The sequence below is a fragment of the Aspergillus mulundensis genome, assembly GCF_003369625.1.
Source record: "Aspergillus mulundensis strain DSM 5745 chromosome Unknown scaffold_7, whole genome shotgun sequence".
Lineage (NCBI taxonomy): Eukaryota > Fungi > Ascomycota > Eurotiomycetes > Eurotiales > Aspergillaceae > Aspergillus > Aspergillus mulundensis.
In genome coordinates, this window is record NW_020797895.1 from 1,412,634 (window position 1) to 1,431,075 (window position 18,442).

General features: G+C 52.1%; 6 protein-coding genes across 6 annotated transcripts; 3 read left to right on the forward strand and 3 right to left on the reverse strand.

Moving 5' to 3' along the window:
* Positions 1–148: 148 nt before the first annotated feature.
* DSM5745_07259 (Zn(II)2Cys6 transcription factor domain-containing protein) lies at positions 149–798 on the reverse strand (the record flags this gene model as incomplete). Its single annotated transcript, XM_026749275.1, has 2 exons — positions 149–535; positions 649–798. The coding sequence occupies 2 exons, from the start codon at positions 796–798 to the stop codon at positions 149–151; spliced, it is 537 nt and encodes a 178-aa protein (XP_026602365.1).
* Positions 799–1,907: 1,109 nt separating this feature from the next.
* On the reverse strand, positions 1,908–2,775 carry DSM5745_07260 (cutinase family protein; the record flags this gene model as incomplete). The annotated part of the gene is made up of 3 exons (XM_026749276.1): positions 1,908–2,286; positions 2,337–2,646; positions 2,697–2,775. 3 exons carry the CDS (start codon positions 2,773–2,775, stop codon positions 1,908–1,910), a joined length of 768 nt encoding a protein of 255 aa, XP_026602366.1.
* A 2,170-nt stretch (positions 2,776–4,945) lies between these two features.
* On the reverse strand, positions 4,946–6,766 carry DSM5745_07261 (eukaryotic translation initiation factor 3 subunit D; the record flags this gene model as incomplete). The annotated part of the gene is made up of 2 exons (XM_026749277.1): positions 4,946–6,498; positions 6,559–6,766. The coding sequence occupies 2 exons, from the start codon at positions 6,764–6,766 to the stop codon at positions 4,946–4,948; spliced, it is 1,761 nt and encodes a 586-aa protein (XP_026602367.1).
* Positions 6,767–8,759: 1,993 nt separating this feature from the next.
* Positions 8,760–9,198, forward strand: DSM5745_07262 (hydrophobin family protein; the record flags this gene model as incomplete). The annotated part of the gene is made up of 3 exons (XM_026749278.1): positions 8,760–8,979; positions 9,036–9,097; positions 9,148–9,198. The coding sequence occupies 3 exons, from the start codon at positions 8,760–8,762 to the stop codon at positions 9,196–9,198; spliced, it is 333 nt and encodes a 110-aa protein (XP_026602368.1).
* Positions 9,199–10,378: 1,180 nt separating this feature from the next.
* Positions 10,379–13,791, forward strand: DSM5745_07263 (putative SNF2 family helicase/ATPase; the record flags this gene model as incomplete). Its single annotated transcript, XM_026749279.1, has 2 exons — positions 10,379–13,330; positions 13,387–13,791. The coding sequence occupies 2 exons, from the start codon at positions 10,379–10,381 to the stop codon at positions 13,789–13,791; spliced, it is 3,357 nt and encodes a 1,118-aa protein (XP_026602369.1).
* A 1,325-nt stretch (positions 13,792–15,116) lies between these two features.
* On the forward strand, positions 15,117–17,050 carry DSM5745_07264 (serine/threonine-protein kinase; the record flags this gene model as incomplete). Its single annotated transcript, XM_026749280.1, has 6 exons — positions 15,117–15,159; positions 15,257–15,379; positions 15,433–15,544; positions 15,594–15,798; positions 15,850–16,005; positions 16,055–17,050. 6 exons carry the CDS (start codon positions 15,117–15,119, stop codon positions 17,048–17,050), a joined length of 1,635 nt encoding a protein of 544 aa, XP_026602370.1.
* Between the last annotated feature and the right edge of the window lie 1,392 nt (positions 17,051–18,442).

Below are 18,442 nucleotides of genomic sequence, written 5' to 3' on the forward strand. Positions count from 1 at the left end.
TCGCTATATATAGTTTCATTCGTCATTGTATTTGGGGAGGAGCCTGCTATTCGCTTCACTGTAGTGGGCGTAATAGGAACATATCATACTATATATACCACATCAATCCAAGATATCCATCTATCCCAATTCCAAACAACAATATAGTTCATGCCACCTCCCTCCCATCCAACTCCAACGCCCCGAGAATACCACCAACCTCCTCTCCAGCCCTAATCCTCCCCACGAGCTCCCTAACAAGCTCCACCGAGCCCCCTCTCAAAACCGCATAGACAGCCTCAAGCGCCTCCTGCTCGTCCGCGTCCTCGCCCGCACCCCCATCCCTATCAAACACAATTCCCGCCCCCGGAACAGCCCCAGACGTAACAGAAGAAGACCTCGCCAACTTCTCCTGCAACTCACCCTTCAACACCCTAAGCTCGGCAATCGTCTCCGCCGCCGCAATCGCCTCGCGGTCTTCGCTCGTGCTCGCGTATACACACTCGGATGGTGTCTTGCGCGCGATGCAGGCGCTACAGGGCGAGGCGCGGTCGCACTGTAGCGTACGTTAATATACGTAGAGCTAGCCCTAACTGCATTGCTTCATAGGGCGGATAGATCATAGAGGCGTGGCAGTGGAATGGAGATTGTGGGGGTGGCGAGTCATACCTTGACTTTGCGCATCCGGCACGCTGCGCAGGACGCTACGGGGCGGGGCTTGGAGGGCTTGTCTTTTTCGTTGTTGGGGTCTGAGGATGAGGATGAGGGGATCGTTGGAGGATGGGGCGGTTCGTTCATCGGATTCGGTACCGAGGCCATGGTTGATGTGGTCTGTCTGTATTGGGGGTTGATGGATTCTCTAGCGGGTAGTGAGAGAGATCTTGCTCTGTCGTCTCTTGGAGCGTGGGGTTGGTTGATCTGAAAGTTGAGGTGAGATGGAGAGGCGAAAAGGATTAGGAGAAAAGTTACCTGCATGTAGTCTACATCTCTGCGTAGGCTGTTTGATCTATCTATTTACATGCGACATTCAACTTCTGTTGCGTATTACTTCAAGCACAGGTCGGGACCTGTTTTTACCTCCTCCCCTTCTTCTATCTACAGCCAGCAGTGGCCTGTCCAGCAAAAAGACCTCTAACACTACTAACAGATAGGATGTAGAGCAAAAAAGAGATGACAAGGGTGGGATTCGAACCCACGCTCCTTTCGAAACACGGAAGCTGTAGTAGCTGGGTCAGGTTAACCTGAACCGTGCGCCTTAGACCACTCGGCCACCTTGCCTGTTATATATTATGTAATCTGTACATCAACAATAAGTAGTAATGATGAGAGCTGGAAGAGCAAAGTAAAACATTATAATCCGGCAAAAAGCAATGACAAGGGTGGGATTCGAACCCACGCACCTTTCGATACACGGAAGCTATGATACAGCTGGATCAGGTCAGCCTGAACCGTGCGCCTTAGACCACTCGGCCACCTTGCCTTGTTGATGTTAGAAGCATTTTATTTATGTTATAGATGGCCTAGATTTATTTGAGCGGCTCTATAACTGACATCGAGGATGATCTACCTGGGTAGGCTTTCGACTGTACCCAGGTGAACAGTCTGTATGTATGTTTGTTTATAATCTGCGCTGGCCTCAGAGCTATGACCCTATAATCTCTGCTATAAAGGCTGTGCGATATGTCTTGAACAATTTGGTAGTCATTATCGTGAAGCAGTCTATATAGGCAGATATATATATTCAAAATAAATTGCTCTCAAGGGTCGCAAAATTTCTCCACCACGACCCAGTTCGCAAAAGGAATGACTCGAGAAAGAAAGTCTGGCTCGTATCGCACCCGAGCCACAAATCACCCATCAAACCATCATTACTACCCGAGACTGAGTAATGCTCAACCCATACCAGACAGAGAAACAGCGACAGCGCCCTAGTTACCCAGGCCAGAGAACCAGCTGGAGAGGCCACTAGCCTGACTGGTCTGGCTAGCAGCGCTAGAGGAAGAGCTGCTAGAGCTGCTCGAGGTAGAGGTCGAGGCAGGCATGGAGCTGAGCTGCTGCTCGAGCCACTTGGATGCCTCACCAGTGTTCATGACGTAGGTAAAGTGCGCGGCGGTCACGATCAACGTGCCGTCACAGACCATGTCGCCAGCAGCGCAGTAGATCTTGATCTTGTCCTTGGGGAAGTTCTTGATCTGCCCGCCGTCCTGGGTCTTGCGGGTGTCACCGAAGAGAACGACACCCGCGATCTTGTCCTTGATCTCATCGGACAGCTCGGGGATTGCGCCGTGCATGACGGCGGTACCTTGACTGTACCATATGTTAGAGATGTGGGCAAACAACAAGCCCGTGAGACGTACCTGTAACCACCAGCCACGATCTTGGTGTCAGGGCACTTGGACGCAGCAGTCTCAAAGAGCCCCTTGGCCTCGGCAATAGCAGCGGAGGATGTTCCCTGGGGCAGGGCGTTCTCCATCAGACCCGCAGTGTACTTGGGCCCAACACCCTGGCAAGCAACACCACCAAGAGATGCGTCGGCCTTGAGGTCATTGCAGACGGCGGGGCCAGTCGAGATACCCAGGAGGCCGGGCTCGGTGGAGGCACGAGCGAAGATAAAAGTGACCGGCTTGCACTCGCCGTTGCGAAGGTCGTTGCCGCTTGAGCCACCAACTGCCACTTGTTAGTATACGTGTAATGCGTTTGTTAAGGCAGAGACATACGCTGGCGCTCATCAAGAGCCACAGGGCTGGCGGCGGACAGGCCGGCAAGGGCAGCTAGGGACAGAAGCCTGAAGTGCATGATGAGGAGTAACCGAAAGAGTGACTCGTAGAAAGTGAACGACAGTGTAGGGCTATGGGAACCCTTGCTAGGCCTGCTAGGTTTGGTGTGCTGGACGTCTTTCGGCACGAAAGGCGGCCCTGATTTATACCTCTTGCTCCTGTACTTGTGCCTCTGCCTCGGCGATCAAATCTACAGGGCCATTGACCCACCAAGCCTCAGTGTGTTTCCCCATATCTCGAATCCAGGTAGAGCATGCCCCCCGAGTCCCTGTGAAGGCTGTGCTAACGGGAATATAGTTAAAAGTGGATAGTTCTTCCGAGCGTCTTAGAAATCGAGTACCAACCACCAGGGCCCTGGTCGTCCTGAAACAGCGCATTCGAATGACTGATATGCCGGGCCTCGGTAGTGATCCTGGTACAGATCCGAATTGACCAGTGCCGTACACTTTTCGATACATACGGAGTAAAGGTCGGGAAATGAAGACGATCATTTCCAGGTTGATCTGTCATGCCCTCGTGGTGCCTGAGATGAAACACCACCGTGCCCTGAAAGGTGCCCACTGGACACAGAGCGCTGGAACAGATGAGGGCTAAAGCAGCGATGGAACTTGGCACCAGGTCGATCCCTCCAGTTATGGCTTCGAACATAGCTCTGGAATACTCAAAACCAGGTGTTGGCGAGTGGGCACCTCCCCGGGAGCCACCCAGACACCAAAAATTGGCAGCGGGCTCGGTCTAACCACCAAATCCAGCCAAAACTGGGGCGCGGCAATAGTGAGAAACCCCGGAACCGCCGGCTATGCGAAGCCAAGTGCGATGCTAGCCCTGTTGCTATTCTCTGGTTCGAGATATCAATCGCCGGAACGTAGCCAAGATCGAGAGATCAGATACAATATCACATTCGTGCGGCAAATTTTCGGCAGTAGATCACACATTGTTTCACATAGATTGATATGAAGTCATTGGAACTCCTGGACCCTGACTTTAAAGTCTTGGACCCTTGTGCTTCCTGCGATGGATTCTGAAGCAAAGCGAAATTTAGCGTTCTGAAACGGCCGAGTTGAAACCGGATACCCCGGATGGAGCCATGAAGACCCAAATAGGCAATATCGCCATTGCTCGGGGATCGCCATCCGCCAATTTGTGGGATACCGGATAACCCTGCACACTCCGAGTCCCCGAACTCATTGCGATGGCCATTGCGCGGAATCTGATGGATATCTCACTGCCGAGGCCGAGGCCAGACTAGAACATTTCGCCGTCCTCCATTCGATTTCGAAGAGAAAGGTGCTCATGCGGTTTAACCGAATCTGTCGTGGCATTAACCTCATGCTAGGCGATCGGGCTCAGCGAAGTGACGAGTAGTATCCACTAGGACATGTCTTGAAGCCTGACAGCTGAGAGCTCAAGCCTGACAGCCTAGATTCCTTGGTGGTCATCTGGTGATGTGGAGATGCTATGACTCGTGCAGCAGTCTGATCTCAAGAGTCGAAACCCGCTTCAGTCCCCGCTGAGGTAATCTGAAGCATGGCATGACAGGCAGCAGAATAAACAGATACCTTGGAATAATAGCAAAGGATGCGAGAATGTATCAGTTCAGATTGCAGCTGAGCATGGCATCCATGTAATTGGACAAGACAAGTGTCAGCCACTCTAATGATCCATGGACCTAGGATAGACAACGCCGGGAGAACACATCGAAGACGTTTTGCTATAGTGTCCATAATCCAGTTGGCGTTCGGATGACAGGACGATCGTTTTTCTTGTCTGCGGGCTCGAAGAGCTTACTCCGTACACGTGAAGTTGTTTAGTGAGGCTAGGTATTCCAACTTCGAACCCTAGGGTCTAGCTGGCTGTTGGGACCTGAATGCTGAATCCAACTGAGATCGCAGTGAGGCAGTGAGGAACGTGGGAGTGTCTGGTGATGTGATCGGGGTTAGAACAGCTGAGGAAAGTGGGAGTTCGACTGGTGCGGGTTTTATTGTCTAGCCAGGTCAGGTGGTTAACCTCAACTTACAGTATGAAACGGTGGTCAACTGCGAATAACATATACGCAATTATCAGTCAAGAACAGATATAAATGACCCAAAATCTCGTTGGACTCGTGATCTAGTACTTTTGAATATGCACATGAACGGCATCTAAACACATGATATCTCATATCTTGGAAACAGAACACATTCATTACTTCATGCCTCCTCCTCGTCACCCTTGACCTCCTGCTCCTCCTCAGCGGCCTCATCGTCCTCCTCAAACGCGTTGGCGGGAACGCTGTACAGACGAAGGACGGAACGGTTGGGGTCCTTGACCAAGATGTACTTAACGACCTCGTTCTCGTCCTTGTCCGCATCGAGGGCACGAATGCGGTCCACGATGGTGCGCACAATACCCCATCCGTTGCCGAGGTTGAGGTTCATCTGGGCGGCGAATTCACGGGGCTTGTATCCGGCAACGCCCAAGACGACGTGAGCGGCGGCGGAGCGGGGGTTGGCACGAGACACGAAACCGAGCTTCATGCCATCGGCCTTGGCGAGGATGGCCTGTGTGGTCCAGCGGGCAAGCTTGCAGCTGTTGTTCTTCATCTCCGTGGCGACGACGGCACCACGCTGAGAGTAGAGCTTGCTGCGCCAGTCGAGAGAACCACCGGAGCCCTGGGCCTTGCTGTCAAACTCGTTGAGAGCCTTGACGACCAGTTGGTGGTCTTCACCGCTGGCGGGGTTCTTCATGAGGGCGTCAATCTCGGTACGGACGATCATGTTGAGAGGCTCCTCATCGCTCTCCAGAGAGAGGTCGAAGCGGCGGTACTTGTAGCCCTTGGAGGCGAGGGGTTCGGTCTCCTCGTCGGCGTTGTAGAAGGGGTTAGGGTGGCTGAAGTCCACCTTGGCGTTGTTGGCCTCGACAACGGTCTGGAGGGCGAAGTTGTGGTTGATGAATGTAGCCTCCATGGCGAGAGCGCTAGGCGTGTTGATCGTGTCTTGCTTGCCAGAGGATTCGGCGACCTCCATGGGCGCATCAGCGGCGTTCTCGTTGACGGTCACAAGATCAAGCGAAGCACCCTCGCGCTTGTCCAAGTAGATCTTGTTACCCTGGTGAACGATGACGATATCCCAGGAGTACACACTGCGAGGAGCGCACATGAGCATGGAGAGAATATCGGAGGTAGCGAAGACGGTAGCCTCGTTCTTCTCGGCTAATTCTTGGATAACGGGGTCCTGCGAGGTGGTGACGTTGTACGCAGCCCGCTCAAGAGCCTGCAAGCGGCGCTCGGCGTTCTTGACAGGGGCCTTGTCGTAAGAGCGGTCGTAGTAGTAGAGGAAGCCGTAAGTGTCGACATCCTCACCCTCAGGTGCCTGGAGGTTCAACTTGGACAGACGGTTGAAGTCAACCTCCTCTAGCATAGACCAATCGGGGCGGATGTTGACTGAAGGCTCGCGGGTCCTCTGCGGCTTGTCGTAGTCCTTCCAGCCGAAGCGACGACCACGGTTGCCACGAGCGCCACGGTTGTCGTAGTAGCGGTCACCACCCTGGCCGCGACCAGCACCAACACGCTGGAAGCCAGCCCGGCCACCACGCTGTCCCATACCGCCGCGCTGGCCACGGCCACGGAAAACGGTGCCACCGCCCCGACCAAAGGTGCGCTTAGCTGAAGTGCGAGTGTTGTCAACCACGGAGAAGGAGGATTCGTCTTCGGCAACCTGAACGGCGAACAGGCTGGAGGAGCCAGCTCCGTAGACTTGTTGATCTGTAGTAAGAAAAATATTAGAATGGTCTCCCAAGGCATGGCGAGTCTCTGATATCATACCTCTGTAGTTGCGGTTGTACGCCTGGCGACCGCCACGGTCACGGTCCTTGGAGTCGGCGGTCCAGTCGGCCATACGGCCAAGCTTGTCACCCTTGGAGAAGGGAGCATAGGGGACACCCTGAAGCATGTTGTCCGCCGAGGTGGCAGGACCCCAGGTGTCCTCCGCGGGGAGGGCCGCCACGATATCTGCGATGGAGATGGGGGCCATGATGTTCAGAATTCGCGGGTTAAAAACCACAAGAGTATAACGAGTATGACCTGAAGGATACAAATAAGCCCCTCACAAACCGAGGTAGCCTTGGAAAATCCGGAGACGGTGAGCTCGCAGGCGGTGGGATATTGAGAATCCAAAGGAAGCCGATTTTTTGTGTCGCGAGTGGTGCTGTGGCTGGTGGACTTGGCACACCGCCCGATTAATGCACGGCCACACTTCTGCCTGAGGCGGCCAGCATGTGGTATACTGGCCGTGTTTTTCTGCATTATGAATTTGACTCTGGACATTACTCTGACTCTTCAGGAGAGGACGAACTCGTGTCGCGAGATCCTTGGGCAAACACAGTCTGAGTGTCTGACTCTCATGATACTGGATTATGTCCTCAACCGGCGGTTATCGCAAGCCCAGGAACCCCTCCGGTCAACCGAGTGATTCCCTGGTTCAATGCTGACCTTGAATCTTCGTTGATAACCATCCTACGGCTTGATTTACGTAAATGATCTCATATCTTGCAATTGAGCTGGAAGTTAACGTTCTATAGATCATATTGTTCGTCGGACGCCCAGGAGCCGGAAGTTTATCACAGATGAACCATTATTCTGGACGCCTGATCCATTGTGAGCGCGAAGGATCCTCTCCATGCTCGATCTGGGCAAGGAAGTCATGAACAGAGTTCAGGCTCTAGATAAGACAACTCTCTTGACGGCGATCTTGAGTTCGATCGCGGCAAATGAAAATTGGTTTCTGAGCTGCCAACCCGATGATCGGTCAGGCGCTGCTGTTGGAGACTTCAGCACCAAATCTTATCAGTTTCTATTTCTCAGAGGAACGAGGCCCCGGGCTATCTATGACATCCCTTTTTTAGTGCATCCTCCGCATTTGCCGCACGGCCATGCGTAGATGTCAGTGGCGGAGGCTTGAACTAACACTTTGTTTCCTTTTCCCCCCGGAGACTAGCCTGCATGATCGTCGATACTCCGCACGTATAGTCGTATTCTGGTTATCTGTTCCGGAGTTGTGATCCCTGACCATGTCCAGTCACCGAATTGCTGACACAGCCTGGAGATATTTCAGCCTGATTGTCGATCTCATTCGATACCAGATCTCTCCGCGTCTTTGAAAGCAGTTCCACTGATAAGGGACTCGCGGCTCACAGGCTGGACCAACCCACACCCAGAACTATGGTTTTGCGACGAGTGACGACAGCCGGGATTCGTTTTTGCTTCCAAGCGTCTTCTTGCTCCAGACCCTGCAGCGCTTCCCCGAACCGGAATTCGCTCTGCTCGCTGAGGTCACTTTTCTATCCGGTACCACTACCCCGATATGCCTGGGTGATATAGCCGATAACCAGACCCGGCTCAAAGAAGAAAACGTACTCCGATGCTCTGACCGTAGTCTAAGAGTTCGACAAGCCAATGCCATCATTGTTCTTTCCCAGGGGTTTCCTGGAATCCTGGCAGTACCTGCAGGTTGCAGGAGATGATCCGTCGTTCGCCAAGATCGATCTAGTTGGGTCTGCGGGCCTGCGGCGGAATCAAGACATCGGGTTCATGGAGTCGTTCTCATAGGTCAAGATACCTTGCTGACCGTACCATGGCCTTCTTTACGTGGAGGGATCTGCAACCTATCTCTGATTTGGAATGCCTTTGGGTTGGCTCTTGGCTCTAGACCTGAATTGTATACCGAGGCATGGCCTGAACCCGAAGCCGACCTCTTCAGGCGAAAGGGACGGCTCTGCTGGATCCTGGCGAGTCACCTCTACTTGTTCAGGAAGGGCATTTGATGATCCGATAAGCTTTGGACTGGATTGCATTGAGTTGTTCGTCATGCCATCGTGGTCGAACGTATATATAGGGCTCGGAATTCCCTCCCAGAGAGACACCAACTGCAACAGCCTCTCTTAATCCCAAAGAACCCAGACTCTTATTTGCGCTCTTCTGCAACAACCGCTTTTCGAGTCTTTACTTCCATTATACCAACAATCAACATGAAGTTCGCCACTGCCATCTCTGTCCTCGCTGTCGCCGGCTCTGCCCTGGCCTCTGCCCTTCCCTCCACTGCCGGCCTCGAGAAGCGGGATCCGGATTGCATTGCTCCTCTCCTCTGCTGCGGCACCCTCACCACTCCTCTCGACCCCACTGTTGACCCCATCCTCGCGCTTTTGGGCGTCAACGCCGCTGAAGTCGTTGGTTCCATCGGTCTTCTTTGTATGTCTACTGAAAAGGCAGTCACTTTTCTCTTGACGTTGTGCTAACCTCAACAGGCCATGCCTACGATGACGAGTGCACATCCGAGCCCCAATGCTGCACGGAGGCCAACCTCTTGGTAAGTCTAGTGCCTTCTGATAAGAGTTGCGTGCAGCTAACGAAGAACAGGGAGGTACCGTTGCACTTGGCTGCAGCGCCCTGGACGACCATCACCACTGAGAGCTCATCGGACGAGAATGAACCGTATCCTTACCGGAGCGGTCATGTATAACTAAATTACGGGCCGGGATGGGATTATGCTTCTGAGTTGCTATATCCTCGATAGGGGCAATCATGGCTAGATACTTCTACTTACAATCTTTAATGAATCTCTAATTTCAAGCGATCAGATACCTTTCCTTTTGTTATACGCAAAGCATTGCTTAGCTGCCCCCCTACCGGCTTGAAGGTCTACAAACACCCGCTAGCCTGTATAACTACAGCCAAAATCTGCCTGTTTGAATAGTGATTTTCCATGGCCTTGGTCCTTAGCGTGGCTACCAAAACAGGTGGGGTCTCTGGCTACATGCAGACCGGTGGCAGATATTACAGGGTGTTTGGGTACGCCGAGGAGGCTCTTATATTCAGTGTGCAAGCCATATCAACTTAGTTCTTTGGTCCTTTTTATGTTAGAAGATCTCCATTTGCTTTGTTAAAACCCTAGATAACTATACTTTTGAATTTGCTCTGAATATATCCATGGAGTATGCCAGACACCACACGACAAAAGAAACCAACAAGGGAGCTCGGCAATGGGGCTGAAAAAGGCTCCTGTATCTTGATGCAACAATAATGTGGCTAAATGTCATATTTATTCCTTGACCCCTCGAGACTAATACTACTGCACTGGCCATGTCAATCATTGATCAAGGCCACCCCGCTCTCGGTTGCTGGGGCAAAATCCAAAACAAACGAGCGATAACTCGATAAGAGAAAAGTGACGGCTTCCCACCCACACACCACCCAAATTCCAGACCTTGACCGTTTGTTCACTCGTTCACTCGTTCACTAACCCTACCGACAGATGGATGAATAGAATATAGATCCTTAAGCAGTTTTGCTCTGTCTTGCCCGCGACAACTTTGACGCCCTTGAGCGCAGAAGCCAGCGTAAGAGTCAATTCGCAAGCGAGCCAGGACACTGAAGACTAACGAGGCAACAAAAAAAGCAGCAGTCTACTGCAATAGTGCTCGACTCCTTCGCGGCAAAGAAATCCCCTGTCTCGAAAATCCCGCGCTCTACCATACCGACTTGGATCTAGGTCCAGCCAGACAAGGGGAACAGGCACCAGGGACCGACCTCACCGCAGGAATATTAGGGGAACGATTCGTCAAGCACGGATACAATCCGCCTGGACAGCATGGCTCGAGAAAGCAACGCCCCGATCGATCTTACCACCCCGGTGAAACCGAAAGAAAAGACGAGCCGTCCTCAACAACCACACCAGCCAGAGTTCGGGGTGCCATCACCACTCGGCCGCCAGACCTACCCGCAAAGCCACGGCAACAACCCTTTTAATATCCCCAAGCAGAACCGCCCTAGACCAGAGCACCATAGATCACAGCAAAGCCACCGACCGCACAACCCTCTTCATCAAGATGCGAGCCGGCCCAACCTTCCTCCTCCCCACGCCGTATCCACGCCGAAGAAACGGGAGCCGTTCGATCCCTTCAAACCTGTCCGTCCTTCCGCATACAATGAGAACCGAATGTCCCGCCCTGTCAATAATGACGCCTTTGCGATCCGTCGTCCCGAGAATCTTACGTTCGCCACGCCTAAAGCCCCAAAGACCTTCTTTGCCAACAAGGCTTCTCCGTTGAAACAGACTACCGCGGCTAAGAACTTGCAGAACTTTGTCGACTTGACAACATCAACACCCAGTGGAGGTGGATTTACCACTTCTCGAACGCCCCGCTTCGGAGTTTCAGACGCAAGCGACTGGGTCGATACAGCGAAGGCTAACGAAAATATCAAGGCGCTGCTAGAAGGAGCGTTTGAAGACGAAGATGAAAAGCAATCAAAGCCCAAGGGCAATAAGAAGAAGAATAAGAAGAAGAAGGACAAGGAAAAGAAACAAGAGAGCGAGAGCCCGAAGGCCAAAGATGAAAGCCTGGATATAGATGACCTTGCCGCTCAGCTGCAGGGAGTGAGTGTCAATGAGACTCAAAGCGCCGAGGACGACGACGATTCGACCACTAAAGGGAATGCTGAAGAAGCAGAAGCCCAGGAGACTGAGGACGAGAAGGACGCCAGTGACGCATCGGAAACCGAGGAGGATAGTGAAGACGAAGACGACGATGGGGTTGTCGAGGGACTAAAGGTTCAACTGCTCCCCCACCAGCGGCAGGGAGTCAACTGGATGTGCGCCAAAGAAATTGGCTCACTGAAGCCTAAAAAAGAAGAGAAGGGTGTACTGCCAAAGGGTGGAATTCTTGCAGATGATATGGGTCTTGGAAAGACGGTCCAAGCCATTGCCTTGATGCTCACGAATCAAAAACCTAAAGACGGGATGAGACGGCGACCTGCCTTGTCTGATCACGACGAACAATCCGACGACAGTGATGAAGAGGGTGCCGAGTCGCGAAAGCTCCCAAAAGGACTGAGCAAATCCACTCTGGTTGTTGCACCTCTTGCATTGATCAAACAGTGGGAATCTGAGATCGAAACCAAGGTTGAGTCATCTCACAGGCTTCGGGTACTTGTCTACCATGGCCAAGCCAGAGCCAAGTCCACTGGCCGTTTGGATGATCACGATGTTGTGATCACTACCTACGGAACCCTGACTTCCGAGCACAACGCAGTGGCCAAGAACGACAAGAAGGCAGGTATATTCTCTGTCCACTGGTACCGCATCATCCTTGACGAGGCCCACACGATAAAGAACCGTAACGCAAAGGCAACGCAGGCAGCGTATGCACTAGATGCCGAATACCGTTGGTGCCTATCAGGAACGCCTATGCAGAACAATCTCGACGAGCTGCAGAGTCTCATCAGGTTTTTGCGAATCAAGCCGTACAACGATCTGGCTAACTGGAAAGACCAGATCACTCGGCCATTAGCTAATGGCCGTGGTGGACTTGCCATTGAACGGTTACAGGTTGTCCTAAAGGCCTTCATGAAGCGCCGTACTAAGGATGTGCTGAAACTCAACTCCAACCTTAAGCCTGGCGAAGAAGCCGCTGGGAAAAAGAAAAACCCCGGCTTCCAGATTGTTAAACGTGAGGTGATCAAGGTGGCAGTAGACTTTATGCCGGGAGAGAAGAACTTCTACGGGCGACTGGAGCAGCGAACAGACAACAGTCTTGAAAAGATGATGGGCGACTCTAAGATTGACTACGCCGGGGCGTTGACCTTGCTTTTGCGGCTTCGGCAGTGCTGTAACCATCCCGATTTGGTCAAAAGCGATCTGGCTAAGGACAAGGATATCCTGCTACAGACCGGCACCTCGAATAACAAGTCGTCGTCCAAGAAACATGATGATCTGGATGATGTGGCGGATCTCTTCGGTGCACTGAGTGTCGTGTCAAAAAAGTGCGACATCTGTCAGATGACACTGAGCCAGGCTGAATCTACCGGCGGTGGTAGCAGATGCAGCGAATGTGAGAAAGATTTCAACACACCCTTCGTTTCAGATGGAGCCAAGAAGAAGAAGGCATCCAAGGACATCGTCGATCTCACCGCATCTCCATCAGAACGCCAGTCAGAAAATCGTATGGCTCGCTTCCACAGAAATAGAAAGGTCGTGATGGATAGCGACGATGAAGAAGAGGAGGACGGCGAATGGCTTGTCCCCGAAGGTCAGCGTACAGGGCTGTCCCTAGGCAAAGCTGGCGGATCCGACGACGAAGATGCAGAAGGAGGTGGCGAATGGCTTCGATCTGATGATTCTGAAACTGACGATGAACCTGAATCGCCCAGTCAGCGGGGACATCGCCGGACGCCGCAGGTTGAGGATGACTCTGATGATGATATATTCTTGAACCCTGGAGACGACGATAATCAGGTGCTTCCATCGACCAAGATCCGCCAATTGATGAAAATTCTCCGACGCGAGGCGCCGGACTTTAAGGTTATTGTGTTCTCTGTGTTCACATCGATGCTTGACAAAGTTGAGCCATTCCTCAACCGCGCGAACATTGGTTATGCACGGTACGACGGAAGCATGCGCAATGACCTCCGTGAGGCGAGCCTGGAGAAACTCCGGAACCACCGGGGAACTCGCGTGCTGCTTTGTAGTTTGCGGGCTGGAGCGTTGGGGCTGAATCTCACTGCAGCGAGTCGTGTGGTCATATTGGAACCATTTTGGAACCCAGTAAGCTTACTACTTCCCCCGCGCCGCTGACACGCGACACTAATTTCGGCATTTAGTTTGTGGAAGAGCAAGCGATCGATCGTGTGCACCGTCTCAACCAGACTGTCGATGTCAAAATTTACAAGATGATCATCAAAGACACTGTCGAAGAGCGAATTCTGGATCTACAAGATCGAAAGCGCGAACTGGCCAACGTCACAATTGAGGGCAAGACGGCGGCTGCCAAACTGACGATGAACGACATGATGGCTCTCTTCGGCAAGGACGCCGAGTCGCGATACACGGGCGGCCAGAGCAGTCTGGAGTTCTCGCCGCAAAAGGGTAATCTACTGAGACCGGACTATGAGTCGTCCAGCCAAGGCCGATCAGATGCCGGCTCGGAGAGCTCTCGTGATCGCAAGGGCAAACAAGAGAGGCGAGCGCCTTCAAGCGAAAACTCTGTTTATGGTAGACGGTGGTAGAAGACCGCCTATGTCCGAGACAATGGATGGCATTAGAATGGCGCGAGTGTTGGTTATGAAAGGCTGCATTGGGAGGTTGGGGCAATAATTTTCTGCACATTCAGTTCGGGACTGTTTCTTTGTTTCTTTGTCTGGAGCTTGGCACTGTTTAGAGTACATATTATCGGCTGCATTTACCTGATGAGTAGCATGGGAGACATATATGGGACAAGTTCTTACATGTCATATTGTGAGCACAGTCGTTCTGCGACGGCTGACAGCGGAGTTTGAGTGTGGATGGCCCTGTCAGCGAATGGTGGAGATAACGGTAGAGGGCTCCATGAGGATGGATATGTAGGTTCAGCCCCTGAGTTGGGGTTGGAAAGTGCTTCTAGAAGTCTTAAAAGAAGGCAGAGAACACGTAAGACTGGGCCAAAGCAAAAGAAAGCATGCCGCCACCAACTACAAGCGAAGTTTCTCAGACGGGCTTAAGATCGGTCTCATGTGAAGGGGAAGGATGAGGGCGCGAGCGACTGGTCAGAAGGCAGCGCGAAGGATGAAACGCGATCTGCAGCCGGCCAGCTCTCAGCCTGCGAACGAAATGAATGAAAAACGTGGCGGCCACGAGCTGTGGCATAGTGACACTGACAGCGAGGGAACCTTCCTCGCGAAGGCGAAGGATGGAAAAATGAGGAGCGAGCCTCGAGGCCTCGTATTTGATCCATTCGGCGATTTGGTCTTTGTTTGCCAAAAATCTTGACTTTTTCCTTGCGCAGGCCCAGTTGCATGCTCATCTCTATCCACATCCACATCCCAGACTGCTAGACTAGCGGCCCGCCTCCATCAACTGCCCCCGTCGCCAGTCGACGAACCCTCTCCTTTTCACCACATCTCTTTTCTGCTTCAGCTTTCTTCCCCTTCCACCCTTCCCCCGTCAATCTATAGTCCTTCCTCTTGGCTCCTTCCTTTTTTCGGCCCGGTACGTACGTCACTCCTCTATACAGCCCTGCCTCCGCCGTTTTCCCCTGCTCGACCGGCATCCCCTGCACACGCCCGGCTGCGGACTCAGACAGCTCTTTGTCTATTTGAGACCTTCAATCTAACCTCTGACCTGTTATGTCTAGGACTGCATGCGGTGAATCCTCAATAATCTCCCTATAAGCCCCGCCGCCCGCCGCTCCTCCTCCGCCCTCTCCTCCGTTCTTTTCCCCGATCTCCACCAGCTCCTGAGCAACTTTTGAGGCCACGGACTTGCCGCTTCAGCAACGACTACACGTTCGGATGGAAGGCTGTCGCAGTTAATTCGATACGACGATTTCACGCTCTGGTTCTATATTGCTTTCTAGATGGGAAACTCCCAGGGGAGACAGGTCGCCTCCGACAATGAGGGTATGTACCTATTTGGATTGGTGCAAGCTTCGCAATGGGCCCGGGCTCGCGCAGTTTACATTGCAAATGGGTTGAAGGTATGGCTGACAATGGATAGTGAACTTGAACCAGTTCAGGCTGCTTCGAGTTGTCGGGAAAGGCGCTTTTGGCAAAGTCCGCATTGTTGAGAAGAAGGACACGGGCTTGACATTTGCGTTGAAGTATATCCGAAAAGAAGAAGGTACGGATTCATTTCTACTACTCTTAGTCAATTGCTGATCGGCTTCTTTTCAGTTGTCCGTTCGGAGAGCGTGCGAAATATCATTCGTGAACGTCGAATGCTCGAGCATCTCAATCATCCCCTCCTCTGCAACTTGCGATACAGTTTTCAGGACATAGAGTACATGTGCGTTCATATCGCCGATTTCTGTCTCGGATGTTACTGACTCTACAAGTTACATTGTGGTGGATTTAATGAATGGTGGTGATCTGCGATTCCACATCTCCCGAAAATGCTTCACGGAAGAAGCAGTGCGATTTTGGCTCGCTGAGCTCGGCTGCGCTTTACGATACATTCACTCGCAAGGCATCATCCATCGAGACGTCAAGCCGGACAATGTGCTATTAGACTCAGAAGGACACGTTCATCTTGCAGATTTTGTGAGTACTCCACTCGGTGTCCAAATATGGGCTTGCTCTGACTCGCTGCAGAACGTGGCGTCCGACTTTCGACCAGGAAAACCTCTCACGAGTAAATCAGGTACGCTAGCGTATCTTGCTCCGGAGGTGTACGAAGGTGGAGGATATTATTTCGAAGTCGACTGGTGGTCGTTGGGGGTTACCTTTTATGAGTGCATCTACAACAAGGTTGGAAGACTGCCTGTATTGATTATGATTCGGGCTAATATGGGTACAGAGACCCTTTGAGGGCCGGTCTCAGGACACGCTCAGCGAAAACATCAAGAAAGCGCAACCGAAATACTACGTCACCAACCCCGCCGTCTCTATCCCTTGCTTGCGAGCCATGTCGGCATTGATGGAGAAGGACCGTAGCAGACGAATTGGCGCTGTCAGCTTTGAGAGTTTCACCTCGCACCCGTTCTGGGCGGACATTGACTTTGAGGCTTTGGAACGAAAAGAAGTGCCGCCAGTGTTCCGCCCATCTAGCGAAAAGACGAACTTTGATGCTACGTACGACCTGGAGGAACTGCTTCTGGAGGAAGCTCCGCTCGAGGCTAGAGCGCGAAGACAGAAGCCAAGAGCCGAATTGAGGGAGGATGCGACTGCAAAGGAGATTCGTGAGGACGAGCTCCACCGATTGATCGAAACAATGTTTGAGCCGTTCGATTACACGGCTGTGAGTTACCAAGGAAATGCCGCTGAAGCGATTGCGTCCGCCGCGAACCCTGAAGATTGTATTCAGACCGCAGCCTCATCAACGCATTCACGACACTACTCTCAGCCTGATTCGACTCGAGGCTCTCCCGCCCGTACGGAAGGGTCGCCCTCTCGCTTGACGCTCCCCGACAACCAGTCTTCCATTGGTGTGGCCTTGGAAGGCACAACTAGCCAGCCTTTGAGCCCCGCATCACAAACACCGCCAGCTGCCTCTGCTCCCAACTTTGCCCGTCCTTTCGTTCCACCGGCCGCAGCACGAGCTCGGCCGACGGCTCGTAAGACTAGCAAGGGAGGTGGTGTGCAGATGGTTCTTGAGGAAGCGGGCAGCTGGAGCGAGCTTGCCGATCAAAGCTCCACCCTTCCCGCCGAAGGGTATGATGCTGGCAGCAAAGGAAAGTCTAGCAACAGCGGCATGCTTTCTTTCCTGAGCCGCAAGAAGGGACGTGACAGGAGTCCGAAGCCGCAGGAACCCGGTGTTCTTGGCAAGGAAGGCGCCCGACAGATTATCAGCTGATTTGATGCGGATGCACTAGTAAACACCAATGCGAGGGTGCTTACTAGTGCACTGTTGAAGCAATCTATAGCCGAGCCCGTCGAGAATGGACCATGGCGTGCACGAGCCAGCTGGCGAGAATCTTGGTCTATTCCATAGGTTACCAGCAACACTATTGGACAACCTCATCGACAGAGTGTTGGCGATCGATGATCAAACAAGCAATCGGAACAACCGAATATTGACGGCCTGCGATGATACATCGATACCGAGTTTTGGATCCAACGTCGACATCCACGTCGCAGTCAAATACCATAATCAATGTCTTTTCCATTTTTGATACCTGATCTGATTCCCCTGGCTTCAGCGCTGATCCGCCTCCATTTTCCGTTTTTCTCATTTCATTCATTTATCTATTTGCTAGGGTCTGCTCCGGAGTTAACAGAACGGGGTGGTTATCTGACTCTTGACTCAACTGACTGACATATGACGCCCGGACATACATAATCACTGCCATCTACTGATTGTATCTGCATATTATTCCCATTCGGATGCACTCACGTTCCCCCATTTTCCGTTTCTGTCTCTATCTGCTTGGATTTGTGATCCGTCTCAAGTGGCCTGTCACTTTGTGATCTGAATTCTTGGACTATACTTATAGGTGATACCGATGCCGATACCCACTCTTTTTCCAGTTCCTGTCACATTCATGTTATATGTGATAGACGTGTTGCATCCTTCCTGTGCATCATGCATATGCGGGCGGATTGTGAGCTTCTTGTTTTGTAATGATGGTCGACTTATACTTGCTTTTACATGTACTATTTCCCCGGGATATGTTATAGATAGTTTGGAATGGATTTAGCGCTTGACGCTGGTTCTTGAATACCTGCTTATCTCCCTGGTACATCGAGTAGCCGATTCATTCAGCAAGCAAGAAGCAGCCAACTGGTTGAGACCGAGCTAGCTGGTCGTTAGTCTACCATATTTACCTCGTGGCGTATCATGAGAAAGCAAGATGACCACCTGAGTCTGGAGGTATAGCAAATCGCAATCTGTGTTCGATATGCATGGTAGAGGAGAGAGACCTCGAGTCCTGCATAATTCTCCGGCGATAGGAGAGTAAATTGAGATCGCACGTGGGAAGTATGGGGTCGAGTACAATATAAATTGTGTCACCATTGAGCGGGAAAAATTATGCATCGCAGGTAGGACAGGCCGGGGTAGAGGTACACGGAGATACATGTATATATAGAAATGAGGTATATAGTAAGTAGGCTGATTAGTATAGGAGGAGAGGATGCAAGAGAAACAAAGACCTCGGGGGGCTAGAATAGGAATCCAAAAGGGAAGGAACGAGGACGCTGAACGAGGCTCCATGGCACCATAACATGATATTGACCGACATTACAC